Here is a 19,143-nt window from a genome sequence, read left to right as displayed (position 1 = left end):
ATAAATAGGATGCGCATTTTTTCAAATTATAAGAAGGTACACCATCTGGACCAAGGCTATAACAAACGTTAAGTTCTGAAGCTTTGCGAACGATTTCATCTTCAGAGTTCAAAAGACTAATTTAATTCAAATGAGGGCAATTTTGTGAGAGGTCCAATGACTCAGGCGTTTGACAGGAGTTCGCTACTTCGAAAGCAAATTTGAAAAAATTTGCAAACATATTTGAAATTTTTTCAGAGTCATGGCTTAGTTTGTTGTTGAAAGACATGCAGTTTGGATACCGGTCAGTGTTTCTCTTACAAAGGAATCACAAAATAGAATACAAATCAACAAACACACCCTTTATATTTATTTCTTTTGCCATCATCTTATTGAATCCTTATTGAATCAAAACTCCATCTTAACAAGAATATTTGTACATAACTACTAATTTTTTTTATTGTTAAATTTAGCCATGTAACACGCCTAATATAGCGTATACCAAATTCAAAACAATATTTTTTGTATTTAAAGTAAATTTATTTTTTTAGCAGCTTGAAGTTTTGTTGATAATTTTTAATAAGGTTAAGAGGGTATTCTGGTCTAGAGACATGAATTTTAGGTAATTTTTGAAGTGCGGTAGTAAAAAGCAAGCAACAATTTTACCATCAATTTTTGTATACATTATTTATTCACATTAGAAGCATACAAAAAATAAAAAAGTAAAAAAAAAATCAAAATTCCGTTAGTTATCAGCTGATGGAGTGGTGCTTTCAAAAATTTGGTGCGTGACCATACCCACGATTTTAACTCTCCTAGAAATCTGAAATAAAAAACTAAAAAAGATTATTAATCTACAATAATGCCTGGAACTACGGAAAAGTTACAAACATTTTTTTTACAAAATGGCGACTGCCTAAAGAAGAAAAAAAAATACCACTTTTTTGAACATTCTTCGATTTGTTACAAATAGTAAACATGAAAATTTGGGGATGGCCGTAGTTCCGGACGTAGACAAGTCCCTAAAGTACTCCATTATATCTTTTGTTCGATTAGTTGCAGCCCAACCGATTTGGATCGCTGCTCAGCAAAATACTTATTTCTCCGAAAATAATTTGAATTTAGGAAAATCCTCTCGTAGACATATTCTTTAATAGTTAAACTATGAAAATATGAAAAAAAATCGATTTTTTTTATTTCTAGAATAGAATACCCCTTTAAATACACAATTTAAAAAAAGAGGCTGGGAGACGAACCACACTGAGAACTTCTCATCCCGTCTGTCGATTTGTCTTGCTTAAAAGTTTGTCCATAATGTACTCGTATCAATTTGCGGACTATTTTTGTAGATTTTATTTTTTACTGAATACTAAAAACAATATTTTCTGTGAAAGAAAATAAATTTAAAGCCAATATTTTTGATTTTTGAAAAGATATTTGATTCGAAAATCAATGTTTACCAACTTTTGTTCCATATTTTTTAGTTTTTTTAATTTTTTGTCCAAAAAGTGTTAATTCGATTTTTTTCAAAATTTTACTCATTGTTAACAACAATATTTGTTGAAAGATAAAAGTAGTTCAAAGCCAATATCTACAATTTTTGAAAAGATATTTGAGTCGATAATTAATTTTTACCAACTTTTGTTAATTTTTTTTGGGTTTTTAATTTTTTGTAAGAAAACCGTCAATTCGATTTTTGTCAAAATTTTACTGTTTGTTGAGAACAACATTTTTTGATAGATAAAAGTAAATTAAAGCCAATGTCTAAAAGTTTTGTAAAAATATTTGAGTCGAAAATAAATTTTTACAAACTTTTATTAATTTTTGTAGGTTTTTATTTTTTGTAAAAAAAACTGTAGATTCGCTTTTTCTTGATATTTTTCAGAATGTTGAAAAGATAATTTTTCATAAGATAAAATAAATTTGAAGCTTAAATTTCAAGTTTTTAAAATGATATTTGAATCGATATTCAACTTTTACCAACTTTGAGTAATGTTTTTTTTAGATTTTTATTTTTTATAGGAAAAACTGTCAATTCGATTTTTATCAAAATTTTATCAGATGTCAAAAACATTATTCTTCATTGCACAAAATAGTTTTGGGGATAAAATCATATTTCAAACGTAAAATTTTGGAGGTGACAATTTTTTTTTTCAGTTTTTTTGATTTATAAAAAACCGTTAAATGGATTTTTTTCAAAAAAATATTTGTTTGATATCACGTTACAATATATTATATAAAATTTAATTAAAGTCTGTAGCATTTTTGATTCGTAAGATATTTAGGGTTAACCAAAATTTTCACCTTTTTTTTCAAACTGCTATGGTAAAAAACCACCCACGCAATTTTCTTGAGAGCCCTTTCTGCATCTATCTGCCTTATTATCTGTATAACAAAATTTATTTGAAGTCGATATCTCTTCTGGTTCTTGAGCTATTGAGGACAAAAAAAGGGTCGCGTACGTTCGGACGCACAGACATCTTTCTAAAAATCTTTTATTTTGAATCTAGGGACCTTGAAACGTCGAGAAATGTCAAAATTTTCAATTTGACAAATCGGACCCATTACAATAACTTCCTATGGGAAGTTAATAAAAACCTAAGAAAAACATCACTTCAAGTTGGTAAAAATTGAATTTCGACTCAAATATCTTTTCAAAAATTTTAGATTATGGCTTTCAACTCATTTAAGTTTATAAAAAATATTGTTTTTAACATTCGAAAAAAAATTTGAGAAAAATCGATTTGACAGTTTTTTTTACAAAAAATAAAAGCCTAATCAAAAAAATTAATAAAAGTTTTTTAAAATTGGGTTTTGACTCAAATATATTTTCAAAAATTAAAAGTATTGGGTTCAAACTTATTTTATCGCACATCAAATATTATTTTCTACAATCAGTGAATTTTTGATCGAACAGTCCAATTTTTCATAACTAAAATGAAATCTACAAAAAATAGTACGACTTCAAATTAATTTCATTCATCCAATTTGTTTATAAAGGGTGTCCCAAAATTAACGCAAGATTTGAATTAAATAGAAAACGTCGTTCTTAGTCTTTTGATAGTTTGATAGATATTTGATAGTTTGATAGATAGATAGAAATTTTCTATGACCTTGAATGCACGGGTGGTTGTGGGCTTGCTGACATAGCCTTGTGATTTCAAATAACCCCATAAAAAGAAGTCTAATGGTGTTGAATCACACGATCTAGGAGGCCAATTTTGATCACCGAAACGAGAGAGTACACGACCTGGAAATGTCTCATGCAGTAATTGAATTGTTTCACGGGCTGTATGACATGTGGCACCGTCTTGTTGAAACCACATATTGGACACACCAATATCATCCAATTTTGGCAGAAAGAACTGTGTAATCAAGTCGCGATATCGAGCACCAGTAACAGTCACTGCTTAAACATCATCATTTTCAAAAAAATATGGCCCAATTATGCCTCCAGCCCAAAATCCACACCATACACTCACGCGTTGTGGATGCATTTGTTTTTCGACAATCACATGTGGGTTCTCCAAACCCCAAATGCGGTAATTTTGGCGATTGACAAAGCCATCAAGATGAAAATGTGCTTCATCGCTTAGGATGATTTTGCTCGAAAAATCAGGGTCCATTTGTTGATGTTCAATAATCCATTCAACGAACTCTCTTCTCTGTCCATGGTCATTAGGCTTCAATTGTTGTGTTAATTGAATTTTGTAAGCATGAAGACACAGATCTTTGGTGAGTATACGCTGTAGAGAGGTTCTTGAAATTTGCAGTTCTTGTCTACGACGCCCAATTGAGGTTCCTGAATTGTCAGCAACACTCTCACGCACTGCTTCGACATTCACATTTGAACGGCTTGTTTTTGGACGACCAGTGTGTTTGGCGTCTCCAACGGATCCAGTCTCCATGAATTTTTCAATTAATCTCTTCACAGTTGACGAAGTTAAAACACTATTCCGACCATATTTTGTATGAAATTTTCGAACTGCAGCCACCAAGCTTTCACTATTTTTGAAATATTATTTAATAATGGAGACACGTTGTTCTATCGTGTAACGCTCCATTTTTAATAACCCTATACTGTTAGCTGTCAAATAGCTTTTTTTCAGGGTTGCCAACACTTCACTGCACAAATGGCGGCAAATTCAAATCTTGCGTTAATTTTGGGACACTCTTTATAAGAAATAAAATCTGTTATGAAATGCTACTGAACTAAAAAATCTCTTTAACAAAAATAGATTTCCAAATCAGATTATTTAATTATATGCAAAATATTGTTGTTAAACAGACATCAACTGACAACTTTTTTAACATACCACTTAAACTTACAAATTCTTAAGCAAGACAAATCGACAGACGGGGTGGAAATTTATCAGTGTGGGTCGCATCAAAGCGTCTTTTTTATTATCAATTTTGATTCTAACTCTATTTTGTGTTTAAAAATTGAAAAGTTAAAATGATATCCAAACATTTTAAACTTTTTGTGATTCTGATGAAAAAATTCACGCTTTAAAAATTATTTTAACATTTTAAGTTCGGCGGAATATATTCCAAAAGGCTATCGATATCAACAAAAATAATACAAAAAGGTTAAATAAATACAACCAATTAACTTTACATAAACAAAAACCAATTCAATATAAAATCAGCTTATTTCCTTATCACAAATATAAAATTCTATACAATTGAAATTAAATTTAAACGGAAACTAGAAAATCACCATTAAAATTCAAACTGTGTTTGTATTTAAATTCAGATTTGTAACAAATTAACATAACCATTGGTGCAAAAAAAATTTAACAAATTAATAATTTTACCTAAGTAGGAAAGGTCCATGGATACGCACATTCAATTTATACTAAAGTGGACCTACATAAGTACAAAGTATTATTATATTCAACTATAATTGCATGATGATTATATTTGAAAATTAGTTCAATCGTCTTTTTTTCTTTTGGATTTGTAGTCAAAAGCTTGTTTACGTAGCATTTCATGTATGTTGTCATTTGCATTTTCAGTTTTATGGATTTATAAATACAAATTCGCCCTCTAGGAACGAATAGTGAGTACTGAGTGTTTCTAAAACGATAGGGATATGTGAATTTTCATCCCCATTCATTCGTTTAAACGAGGATAAATTTCATTTTCGATGTAAACCTTCCAACTTGCCACACATACTCGTACATGCATTATATAATCCCCCTAGAGGTCCTGCCGCATGTATTTTGTGATTCTGTGGACGACACCGTGGCTTGGTTATAATCTAGGTTAACCCTAAAGTGGTGTGACTATGAAAGCGAGAGGTATATAGTACGAGGAGATAGGTACCTAACTTAGTTTTTGGTTTGAGGACAAATGTGCTCTAAGGAAAAATGACAACAAGACCGACCAAACAACAAAAAATGACAACTCAACAAATACAACATTGCACACACACACCTTAAAACAAGGAATAACAAAATCAAGCCCTTGCAGATTGTAGTTAGTCAGGTAGTATGTGATGGGGACCTGGAGATGGAGAGACAAACTCTAAGCTTTAAAGAAATATTCATTCAACCGTAAGTTATAAACGAGAATGGCTATTAGATTGCATCTTCTCTTCTAAAGGTATGGCTGGCTTTTTAGCTCTAGAATGCAATCCTTCATCTAGAATATATATATACCTGTAGGATGTATGCTGTATTTCCAAGGAGGACACATAATCTCAACAAAGCACCTGCTTAACTTTTAAGGAAGGATATTTCAGGAGTTATGGTTTTTATGGTTGTATACGTATCTAGTATGTTGTGAGATGTGCACTCTTAAGACTCACCTATATAGCTCAAGGTATGAGATTCCGGTTGCCGTTATGTGTGATTTTTGCTGCATTTTGATTTATGTTATATTTTAACGTAAACTATTACCTTATAGTTTGGCTTATTCAGGGCTTCAAAAGTTAAAAATGTTTATGTTCTGCGTAGATTGTATACGTTTACGTGGGGATAAAATAAGGATTTAATGGAGGATAAATAAAAACATTGGCACAAATTCTAGCACTATCTACTGTACAAAGTTGCACCAGTAAAGGAGGTAAAGGGATATTTTGTTTTGGAATTTTTTAAAATGTTTTTAAAGTGAAAAACTTAAGGAGCTTAAAAGGGTCATTAAGACAAACATAATTCAACAGAGGTATTGAAATATTCGTGTCTAAAAGTGCTGTTAATTCTCCTTTATGTATTTTCCATCAAAAACCGTTTATAATTTAACAGGAGAAAGATGTTTCTGTGAGGTTTTCCAATAAGGAGTTTCATTTTGAATATTTCACTATTTTGGGCAACTATCCTTTCTGAAACTTATATTTTTTGATATTTGGCAATTAAAAACTATAACATTACTAAAAGTGGGATGACATTTGACTTCACAATGAATTTAAATTAACAAAATTTGTTGTAAAATTGTGCCGTCAGTGTTCACAAAACTAATACACTTTTAGTTCATCGCGAAGCACCCTATCGCGTAGCTAAGGTGGAACTGGTGCAAAAATTTGAGCTGCTAAAACAAGCCATTGATGAAAAGAGTTAAAACCGAAGGTGTCGCTAAAGAACAAATGAGAATTCTGCTGCTGTAGCTCGTAGCCTTTAAGGACCTCAAGATTTATCGATTGCTCATCTATCTTAGGAAAAAGGCGTTTCAGAAACATTTTTGTCAAAAGACTTAGGCTTTTAAAGTGAAGTCAACAAATTTTTTTATAAATATTGTTGACTATTTAATTATTACATAAATAACTCAAAAACTAACAACGAATATAATAGTCCAGTCACTATTTCTTATTAATTTAAACTCAATTATAAAGGGTAATTTATCAGCTATTATATTTTTGGCAACACTGGTTTAAACAGCTGACGCACGTTTCGTGTTTTGTTTCATTGTCAAACATCTTTAGTTTGGTTTATTTATTTAACAACGCTTAAAAAATAATTGAGTTTTATTATCAAAATGCGTGCTCTGTTAAGAAAGTTCAGAATCCACCTTTTTACCGAAAAATTGTGTTCAGCGACGAAGCTTAGTTTTGGCTCAATGGGTACTTAAATAAGCAGAATTGCCGATTTTGAGGTGAACATCAGCCAGAAGCATTGCAAGAGCTACCAATGCATCGAGAAAAAGTTACAGTGTGGTTTATGGGCTTCTTCAAAGATGAAGTGAATCGTAACGTTGATGTAAATGGTGAGAGCTACCCTGAGATGATATCCAACTTTTTTTTGCCAAAATACAAGAACTTGGCTTGCATGGCATTAGGTTTTAACAAGAAGGTGCCATATGATACACAGCACGCGCAACAATGAACTTAGTGAGAAGAGAGTTCGGTCAACATTTTATTTCACGTTCGGGACCGGTCAATTGGCCGCCTAAATCATGCGTCTTAACGCTTTTTTTGTATGGTTATGCTAAAACTCATGTCTATACAGACAAGCCCGCTTTAATTGACACTTTGGAAGACAGCATTGAAGCATTTATTTGCATGAAATAATCTTCAAACATTGTAGTACCCGTGGCATGATAGTTAGTGCGTTGGACTGTCATACGAGAGGTCTTATGTTCGATGACTGCCTGTGCCACCTAAAGTTTTATTCACGGTTACTGCCTCTTGGGAGGAATAGACAAATCCTTCAAGAGTAATTCTTGTGATGAAAAAGTGCTCGGCATATAAACGGTAGGTCCCCTCCGTCCCTGACAACAGTACTCGCACACAGGTATGGTTGAGAGTTGTAAATCACTAGGCCTTGGTTCTCTACGGACTGTTGCGCCACATAATTTATTTATTTTATTAATCTTCAAACATTAAATTATATGGATATAAATTCCGAATTTTATGTGTTTTGTTTTTGAAAAGCTTTTCTATAGCGTTTAAAAAATCGCTCTTTATAACACAAGGTCATGGAAACGTTGATTAAGAAACAGCTTAAGAAATATCTGGAAAAACAGAAGCTCTTGAATGGCGGACAGTATGGATTTCGTAGCAATAGGTCACTGGTGATCTTAATGGTTTATCTCACCGAACAGTGGAACAAATCCTTACATCGTTCTGGAGAAGGTAAGATTATTGCACTTGTAATTTCAAAAGCAATTGACAGGGTTTGGCATCAGGCTTTAACGAAAAGGCGTTCTTTTGGTATCAAAGAATCTCTTCTTAGTTGGATTAGAAACTATCTCTCTAACCATTCAATACAAGTTGTATTGGATGGTTTTAAATCTGTAACTCATACAAAAATGCTGAAGTCTCCCAAGGCTCCGTTTTGTGTCCGGCTCTCTTTCTTATATTCATAAACTGTCACTTCTAATACTTTAAGCAGTGCCCTATGCTTTTCATATTCGTTTGTATATTCACATTCTTGTCCTTGGTCTGTGTAAGATACATATAAAGGGCATCATATGTTAAGCGCATTAAATTCCGATTAAATTCCAATGGGGAATTAGTAATCGTCTAGAATTTAATGCTTCTAAGAATCTAGGTACTTAAAATTTCTCCGACGTTGCAAGAAATTTTTCATCTCTTCTGATCTGGCTTGATTATAACTTGCATATCTGGGCTGGTGCCTTAAAAACAAATTTGAATGACTTCGATAGAATTCTAAAAAAGAGATTTGAAAATAAAAGGCGATATAACAATAACCGAAGCATTGACATCCCTCGAACAACGCCGCATTGTTTTATACCATTTGTTGTTGTACCAATATTTTTATTTTTGAGCTGAATTTTTGGCGTACTTTGAAGTATAGATATTATTTCTTTAACCGTACATCGAGAATGTATAATGCTTTGGCTAACTTTTTTTTGCCCTCCCATTTTGATGTTCAGAACTTTGAGACAAAGATATCTCCTGTTGAATCCTTTTCTATTTTCCTAATGACCACACTGTGTTTAAATATAAACATAATGAAGAGTTCTAATAAATTGTTTAGTGCCTGTCAATTACAATAAAAAAAACTGAAACCGTTTAAAGTCATAATTTCACCATCAACATCATATCTTGGCTGGTTGGGTCCTAACAATACCCCAAAATTATCCCGATTTTCATCTAAAAATCATCTCCAATGATGAAGATGGCTACGTTAGTAAAAAAAATTGTCACAATTTTAAGCTCGGAAAATCCAAGAAAGATTTTTGAAGCCTCCCATATTGATTGTGATTGGATCAAACATTGCTAAAATGAGGCTAATGCAACTGTCATACTCCATGAATTGCTCCATCAATATCAAGCTGTGCTCTTATGCTAATGTATCGATTCAAGACTTTATAATTGGAATTCTTGTAGTTATCGGGGACATACAGCTGCAAATATTCGAAGTGGTCGTGTACAACATCTTCAAAATATCAAACGTCGTCTGAAAATGGCTGACAATGATGTTTTTAACAATATTAGGATGTATTTGAAATTTTCAAAAATTTTGGCTAAAAATTATCGCATTTTTCTTTCAAGCAAACATTAGCGTCAAAAATTAGGAAAAAAGTGTTAAAATGTTAACTTAAAATACTACATTTATTTTTTCGCTTGCTAAATTAAAAGAAAGCTTTATGGCAACCCTATTGGATGTGTAACGAACCAGGTAACAAGGTTGTCTAGAAAACTATACCATCTATTACTATTTTAAGTTCTCATTCATTTAACGTCTTTTATTAATCTCAAGTCTCGGCTCAACTCGACCCAATCCACATTTTACTAACCAGGTGACCATTTTGTTGTTGTCTTACTGTTCAAAGTTAAAAATATCAATGTCCTGAACATGGTGTATTGCATAGGCTGCTTGGCTATGGTTAAAGGATGTAAAACAAAAACAGAAAATAGAAAACAGCAAAAACTAAAACGCAGCCACAATGCGAAAGTGTTTTAATTAAAACGATGACTCGAGGAATTAGTCCTTGATAAATGACTAGGGGCTAGACAAATGCGGTATTTATAATAATCCTTCCTGTTTCCTTCCTACCATCATCATAGCCAACACACTTAGAGAGGGAGAAAAACACTCCCTCAACAAACATATTCTCACCGGTTGTTTGGTGATGCTGGCTGGTTGGTTAGCTGGCTACCAGAGTAGTTAGAGTATTGGAGTGACATCTAGTGGACTATTTTCTGGTAACACACTCTGATGCTCTGTCTTCTAATGGAGGATATGCAATGCATGTTGTTCATGCCCATCATTTCCAAAGTAAAAGAAAAATGATGATATAATCTAAGTATCCTTCATTCCATATAAGAGTTTTAAGTTTTCTGTTTGTTTCTTTTTCTTCTAACAAGGATAATGATAGTTGGCACTAGGACTTTTTGCATATGGGTGGGTGTTTCAGCACCAGCACTCAAACTCAACAGGAGTCCTCTTAAGAGGATCATTTCTAGTCTCTCCTTTGTGTGTACAAAGTGCAGTTGAATTGTTTACACTTTGGACCAAAAAGCTTATGACGATGTGTGGTGCTGGTGAAGCATCACTATAAAACTCTAACTTAGATTCTACACACACATCTCTGCATACATATGAGTCTACAAAACAGGACACTATATAATTGTATATAAAGAAGTGCAAATTTTGTAGGTAAAATAGGCATATGTACATGTATAAGTTGTGTATGTATGATATTTGGAAGATAATGGTGCTCTATTCAAGTGACGAATAACGAAGGATATATTCATGAAGATGTTAATGATGACGGTGACAACATGACAGGATAACTCTTTGTTTAGCATTTTGGCGAGGATGTAAGATAGATAGACATGTATGTAGCTACATATGAAGTGAGTACTCTTCTTGTACTAGTTTCACTATCACTATTTTGTACACTACAAGCTTCATGGGCATAGGGTACCTATGGGTATTTATGGAGTGACTAAGTTTTGTAAGAGGTATAACTATGCAGACGATAGAGAGAGAGTTCATCTTCGTAAGGCTTTGTTGTCAGATAAATTAGATAAGTTGAGTAGAGTTTGCTGTATGCAATTAAGGATTACTTAATTGGATGGATGCGTTTGTCGGTGTCTTAAGGACATATGTATATGAATATATTGAATGGGTCATGTCTACTTTGGCTTCTGGTTCCACTTTTGTTGTTGATGATGATGACGATGATGGATGAAAAAAGATAAAATAGTACAAATTTGCCAAGATGAATAAAACAATTATGCGGTGGTTTATAACAAAAAACGTACTTTGAATACGATTTTTGAATGTGAATAGTTTCTTATAATCATTTAATTGTCATTGCGACAACTTTATTGCATATTTTCAGCGTTAACCATGAGGATATGGTGACATTATGAAGACATCGACGAAACAAGACTCTCATTTAATTATTTCAAACCAACAATATTTTGTTCAGGGTTCATTTTAAAATTAAAAAGAGGCTGAGATGGTACCCATACTGATAACTTCCCATCCCGTCTGTAGATTTGTCTTGTTTAAAAGGTTTGTTGGTTTTCATCTTTTGTTAAAAAAGTTTTTATTTTAAATAATAAATTACGAATAATGTGTAGAAAATATTTTTGACTTCAAAATCTATTTTTGTTAACGAGATTTTTAGTCGAAAACCAATGTTTACCTATTTTATTAGAATTGCCTAAAAGTTTTTATTTTTTGTATAAACAAAAACAAATTGGACTAATGTAGATTAATTAATTTGAAATCAATGTTTTCTATTATTTACGAAATATCGACAACCGAACGTTAATTTTTACCTCTTTTACGTACTATTGTTTGTAGATTTTGACTTTTTATGAAAAAAACTGACTGTTAGATTGTTATGGAAAAAAATGTTTGAAAACAATATAAAAATTATTTTTAAGCCAATATTCATAGTTTTTGAAAGGGTATTTGAGTCGAAACCCAATTTTTACCAACTTTTATTGATTTTTTTAAAGTTTTTATTTTTTGTAATAAAACCGTCAATTCCATTTTCCTCAAAATTTGATCGCACTTTGAAAACAAAATCTATATATATAAAACTGAAATAAAGCAAAAGAGAAAATCTTTGTTACGGTTTGGCTTACAAACTTCTTATGCAATTGTCATGCAGTTTTTTGAAATGAAAGAGAATATCACGGAGCAGGTCTTATGAATAAATAAAGTACGATAATTTTAGTCAATAATTTGTAATATTTACATATAAAATCCCAATATCACTGACTCACTGATTTCACGTTTCGATAGGAAATATGAACACCAATTTTAATTTCTGTTGTGCGTTCAAATAGCCTAAAGAACCACCAGATTCCAGAATTTGATATGGAATCTCCTACACGGATTGAAGAACTTGACAGGAAATTTCTTAAGGACAGGGATTATCTTTCAGAAATAACGTATGATGCAACCAACTTTCAATTTTCGCTCAAGAAAATGAATAACAAACAATTAACGGACGACCAGCGGCTTGCATACAACACTATACTTAATCAACAACGTTATGCAGAACAGTGGTAAAATGTCCTTTTTTAATGCAACTGCCGGGCTGGAAAAACGTTCTTCATCAATCTGTTGCTTGCTTATTTTAGAATGCAAGGAAAAATTGAAGAAGCATCATCTGGGATTGCTGTAACATCACTACAGAATAGAAAACCGCTTATGCAACTTTCAAATTTGCCTTTAGATTTGCAAAGCCAAGAGCATCCATTTTGTAGTATCTCGAAACAAAGCTCACTAGCTAAAGTGCTTTAAGAAACTATGTTTATTGTGTGGGCGAAACGACTTTGGTAAATAAAGTTGGACCTGAAGTTCTGGATCGTACACTTAGAGATTTAAGAGCTGATGAACGTCTGATAGCAATGGGTAGTGTTGTGATACTGTTCGCTGGTGATTTTGGGCAAACATTACCAGCTGTGCCAAGAGGTACAAAAAGTGATTAAATAAATGCTTGTCTAAAATCTTCGTTTCTGTGGGTTGCTGTCAAACTTTTAAGATTGACCACAAATATGCGCGTACATTTCGGTGGTGATAATAATGCCGCACAATTTTCAAGAACTCTTTTGGATAAAGGAAATGGAAATATGAAATTGAAAGACGAATTAATAGCTAATGTTCCAATTATACACTGCCAATCACTAGGATGAGGCCACATATTTTTCAACCGATTTTCGGTCCGATACCTATTGGAATTTGTTTAACCCGGAAAATTTTACTACATGATAGTAGGTACATATTTTCTTAAAACAAAGTGATACAATTATAGGGTTAATTAGAAAAGACAGTTGGAATTTCCCTACATTAATGAATGAGCTACCTAAAAAGGATATAAAAAAGTGAGTCATTAGGATGAGGCCATTGCGAATATTTCGTTGTAGAAGTTCAGATCAGCAATTTTTTTCAAAATTTGGGTTACAATATTTAAGAACGTTTTACAAATAACTATTTTTATTAAATTTCAACTACAAATGGGTTCCGGAAAGACGTTGACAGTAGCAGAAAGAGGACAAATCGATGCTTTCAAGGAAATGGGACTCTCAAGCCGAGAAATAGCAAGGAAGCTGAACAGAAGTAAGACAGTTGTAAACAACTATCTTGCTGATCCTCAAAACTATAGAAAAAACCAAAAAGGACGCACAGCCCAAACAACAACATCCCGAGAAAAGCGGTTAATTTTACGTATTGCTTCAAATTCTACTCAATCAGCTACTAAAATAAGGTCCAAAAGCGGAGTATCAGCCAGTATTTCGACAGTCCGAAGGATAATAAGAAAAGATGGTACTATCCAGAGAAGAAACTCAAAAAGAAACCTGTTCTAATCCAAGTACACAAGGAGCTGCGAATGAACTTTGCAACAGAACATGTCTCTTGGAGCAGTCAATGGAAACGTGTAGTCTTTTCGGATGAAAAAAAGTTTTGCCTTGACGGCCCAAATGGTTACAACTTTTATTTCCATGATTTAAGAAAAGAGGAACTAATTTTGGAAAGGCATCACAGCCGTACATCAGGTGTTATGGTGTGGGGAGCTATCACCTACTATGGCAAAATCGAATTGGAGTTTCTTTCTCTAACAATGAACGGAAACAGCTACAAATACTTGTTGGAACGCTCATTTCCGAAGATGAAAAATATTTTTGGACCTCTGCCTTGGATTTTCCAACAAGACAATGCCCCCATCCACACTTCCAGGGTTGTCAAAAGTTGGGTTTTATCAGAAAAAGTAGAGCTTTTGCCATGGCCACCCTATTCACCGGACTTGAACATAATCGAAAACGTATGGGCATGGCTATCTTGAAAAGTTTATGAAGGCCGTAGACAATTTGAAGACAAGGACTCCTTAATTGAAGCTATACGTGATGCCTGGACGAGATTTCACTTGACAATTTAAAAAAACTTTATGATTCCATTCCAAACCGTCTAATAGAGGTCATATCGAACAATGGGGGGCATACTCATTATTAATTGAGAAAAACTTAATAAATAAATATTTGAAAACCAAAAACTGTAAACATTTCTTTCATTTTTTTGATATTTTATAAGATTTTTCATGTGGCCTCATCCAAGTGACGCACTTTTTCATACAGTTTTTAAGTAGCTCTTTAATTAATGTAGGGAAATTCCAACTGTTTTTTTTTATTTAACCCCTTAATTTTATTACTTTTTTTAAAGAAAATATCTACCTACTCAAATGTAGTAAATTTTTATTGGTACGAAATTTTCAGCAGGTATAAGGAACGAAAATCGGTTGAAAAATATGTGGCCTCATCCTAGTGATTGGCAGAATACGCAAGTCACCCAAATTTCAAAGAAAAGGATGATTGGTTACACAAACGAGCGATAGGTTAGGTTAGGTTGGAGTGGCTGTCCAGATGTCATTGACACACGTAGACCTCAAGGGTCCATTGTGATACCACTAATGAGGTTACATATGGGAGAGTAATGAATTTAAACAAACCATTTTGTACTTTTAATAAAGTTAGAGAGACGTTTTGTGTCAATCGTTGCCAGTTCACTGGTGTTATCGAAGAAGGGATTGCCGAGAAAGTAATTCCTTCTAATGGAGAGTGCTGGACATGTGCATAGAAGGTGTTGGACTGTTTCCTCTTCCTCCTCGTCCATGCAGCTTCTACAGAAGTCATTTGTGTAGACCCCTAGCCTCAGAGCATGTCTTCCTATGAGGCAGTGTCCCGTAATTACTCCAATTATAGAGCCTATACATTGTCTGCTCAGTGATATCAAGCTTTTTGACCGTTGCTAGAAAAGATATTTGAGTCGAAAATCAATGTTTACCAACTTTTAGTAATTTTTTGTTTAAGTTTATATTTTTTATAAAAAAAAGTCCATTCGATTTTTTATAAGAATAACTCGATTGCACAATTCATTTACCTAGAAAGTTATCCTTTAAAAACTGTGCTGCTTCTCAAAATCCGACAATTCTGCCCAAAAATACGACAGTTTTGCTTATTGACGTAAGCTCGAAATAAGAAAAGATACGATGTTGCTGGTGATCAACTGGATATAACTTTTTTTTTTTAAGTTTTAAGACTTAAGTAACAATTGCAAAATACTGTATAACGTCGTTTGTGGAATACTTAAAGCCAATGATCGATGGGGAAATGAAAAACCCGAGTTATCATTAAAGGTACGGGCCAAAGTAGTTGCGGTATTCGCAATTGTTATTGAGCGAAGCACACGCTTTAAATTCTTTGTTTAACAAGCCTGTTCAACGTGAAAACATGATACAAAAATCTGATAGTTTTTGTTTTTTGGCGAGGGTATATTTTGGCGCCCCGTGCCTGTGTTTTGGTAACTTCTTTTCTGTAAAATCTTTGGTTTTTTATTCAATTGTTTGTGTCAAATAATCATGGCAAGTTACACGTTTCAACAGCACGTCCATATGATGAAACTTCATTATCAATATGAGTGTTCGCTAACGCAAATTTTGCGCATGTTGCGCCCATTTTACGGTAGACGTCAACTCTAAAACGTTTAGAGTCGGCCAAATTTGAGACGACCTGTTCAGTAGAAATTGTACCTCGCCGTGCACAAGAACTCGGACTCTCGCAGACTTCAACTTGGCGAATTTTAACTCAAATTTAAAGGAAATGGAATTGCCGTATATAGGACGACTTCAAACCACAATAATTTCACCAGGTGATAGTGCATCCCTAAAAAGTTTCCCCTCTGTTGAAGATTTTGGGCAAGGATGTAAACGCTATGCACTTTTTTGGAAACGATGTTAGTGAGGCGGTCACCGTTAACAGCGATCGCTACATAACTGTCATAACAAATTTTTCATGGCCCAAATTCAACTATATGGACTAAGACAACATGTGCTTCCAGATGAACTCGAGAGAAATGGTGCAATACAACCCGTTTAACACAAGTTTGGCAAGTACTGGCAAACAGCAATCGCTACATGTAAACTATTAATAACGGAAGACGCTGTGATAAAGGCAAACATCAGGTAGAATATCATCACCACGTGTCTGGCCGGCACTTTATTTAAAACCCTGAAGGTGCTTGCTAAGTCATTAAACAGATTGCATATAAGTGTGATAATCGGTGCCATAACCGGGCACTGTCTAATAGGAAAGCATGCCATGCGGATATGCTTATTCTCAAAAACCTTTTGCAGAAGCCGTATGGATAAGGAAGATGAGGAAATAGTTCTTCACCTCATCTGTACGTGCCCTGCTCTAGCTTAAAAACGAAAGAATTACCCAGAAAAATTCTTCTATGAATAACTAAACGATTTCAATCATATTACCAAAATTAGTCTTTCACCCTTAGTAAGAGACTCCAACTGGTTTCATTGAGCTTAGAAGAAAGCCTCAAGATTCATATGTCATTATACAATGGGCCATTAAACTGTCCTAAGTGTATTCTACTCCTTCACAGTTGAGTTTTAACCCAACCTAATCTAAGCCGGTCCCAATAGTTAAAATGTGTCCACCAGTTTAATTTTAATCAATTAATAAGTTGATTCATTACTTTTTAAATGTGCTTTAATATTTCAAAATATGATGGAAAAATTGTCAACATTTTTGAAGTCAATTTAAAAGGTGATGATGAACTATTGATGCATAGTTTGTGAATTTTGTTTATCAAATGCTTTAAGACGAAAGCTTTAAAGGTAATATGGGCTCAAATAGTAGGCTACTCAAATTGAAACTTCTTATTGGAAAACTCTCTAAGAAGGTATAGTTGCATAATTTTTCAAATGATACTATAAAACTAGCAGCAGTTTGTCTTAATGCCTAAGTGGGATCAACTTCCTACGCTTTAAACAATTTACTTTAGAAAAAGTCTAACAAAATCTAGTTTCTTAGGTAACGAAAAGTTGTATTTTTAACTCATAATCCTGTAGAAACTTTTTTAAATAAAAATTCTTAATTAAAGCACCTGCAATACAAGTTGTTGTAGCTTTTTCCTCTACTAACATGCATTTATATGCACTACCTAACGCGTTTACAATACAAAATTAACACCACTTTATTTTTTCAAAAAAAAATATCACTCATACGCCATGTATGTCTCACATTGAAAATGTTGAAAGTATCATCGTTCCCTCTTCGCAACAGCCATGGTGGGTATAAAATATATGCATAAAATATCTCATACAACTTTTACTTTGCTTAAAACATCAAACTTAAATTAGTTTATTATTTCATTAGCGAAATAACGAACTAGATTTATAAAAGTTCCTTTTGTAACTTATTTTTTCAAAGGTAGGTACAGGAATTTGACGACAATACAAAATTTTACTTACCGCGGGAAGTGCAAAAAACGATATTCCTAGTAGGGCACAAAACGATGCTATTAGTTTTCCTTGCCACGTTTCGGGTACCATATCGCCGTACCCCACCGTACATAGAGTTATCTAAAAACAACACAAAAACAAAAAGGAAATAATTTTTAGAAAAATTCAATTAGCCATTTTATATTTTTATCTAGAGATAAAAATAAATAAAGAATATTTCAAACTTACCACACCCCACCAGAGAGCCTGAGCGAAATTACTAAATTTTTCATTTACATCTTTTTCCATAAGATAAACGAGAAAAGATGCAAATATAAGGCCTAAGAATCCTATGTACATAGTTGTTATCAGTTCCTGGAAAAATCAAAAGAAATATAAATAAAGTTAGAAATGTCACTGGTTTTGAAAAAATAAAAAGATTCATATCAAAGTGAATACAAAAATGAACACACAAAAAATTACAGTAGTACGCGATGGTATCTGTCTAACTATCTAAATTCGTTTCGCTGTCCTAGAACAGGGTCGTATTAGGTTGGAAAAGGGGGCCTTTAAGCAATCTTATAAATCCTTATGAGTGATTGACTATAAGTTGCCAATGTTTCACTGATAGAAATTACTGAATATATTTCGGCTTAATGAAAGCTTTCTTTGTTTTTTCGACTCTTGAATTGAGTTTTGAGAATTAAGAAGCATATTAAATTAAGAAAATCAATCCGTCCCTTTGAATCTTCAAAGGAGCAGATAGAATTATTAGCTTCTTTTGAATGACCAATCCGCCTCTGTTTTTCGATCCAAAAGAAAATTCTACATGAAAAGATTTTTTTTATTTGATTAGGAATTATTTTCGAAAATATATCCTGTCGTCGTGTTCGTTTTCGTTGTCGTTGTCGCGCGCTGTTGGTTATGTTTAGTTTGTAAACACAAAACTATCTAAGCTCACGAGAAATAACATTTATATACCTTTTTTGTGTTATTTTCGTTTTGTTGACAAATTCTAAATGGAATGATTGCAGACTACGAGTCTGGAAAGCGTCTAACGACAACGGTAAATGTTCCACTTTCACACGAAATAAAACAAACCACCTAAAAACAAAAATAAATAAAAGTGGTAACATAACATCCATGGATTTCCTTGAAAAAAAAAAAAAAATATCTTTGTTTATTGTTTATTTTCTTTTCACTCTTCGTTGGAAATGCTTTGAATTTAAAGATTGACATTAAGTGTTAAAAGAAATCAGAAAAGTGTGTTTCTAGTTTTATTTGGAAAATCAATTTAAACATTTCTTAACATGGTTTTCTTTTTCTAATTGTTTTATATTGTTTTTCGAAAATAGGTGCAGAGTTATGTCTTGTGTGACTTAATACTTTTGAAGAAAAAGTACTTCACTTTAGGATGAAAGAATCAAACAGCTGGTTGTCAAAACCTAATGGTCACAGCAACACAACGAAATTGATTCCCTAAGATATTATCTCGGTAGA

General features: G+C 33.0%; 1 protein-coding gene across 20 annotated transcripts in view; it reads right to left on the bottom strand.

The window, feature by feature from the left end:
• The window catches only part of LOC129952313 (potassium voltage-gated channel subfamily KQT member 5), a 498,379-nt gene that overhangs the window by 64,020 nt on the left and 415,216 nt on the right, over window positions 1–19,143 (bottom strand). For all 20 annotated transcript variants that reach the window (XM_056064831.1, XM_056064830.1, XM_056064829.1 and 17 more), the window contains 2 exons: window positions 17,893–18,018; window positions 17,674–17,784 (listed from right to left, as the gene is read on the bottom strand). In XM_056064831.1, the coding sequence (XP_055920806.1) occupies window positions 17,674–17,784; window positions 17,893–18,018 (237 nt within the window). The remainder of the gene's footprint in view (window positions 1–17,673; window positions 17,785–17,892; window positions 18,019–19,143) is intronic.

Source organism: Eupeodes corollae, chromosome 3 (genome assembly GCF_945859685.1).
Source record: "Eupeodes corollae chromosome 3, idEupCoro1.1, whole genome shotgun sequence".
In the NCBI taxonomy this organism is placed as follows: domain Eukaryota; kingdom Metazoa; phylum Arthropoda; class Insecta; order Diptera; family Syrphidae; genus Eupeodes; species Eupeodes corollae.
Note: the sequence above shows the minus strand (reverse complement) of the source record. Positions and strands in the feature narration are given on the sequence as shown.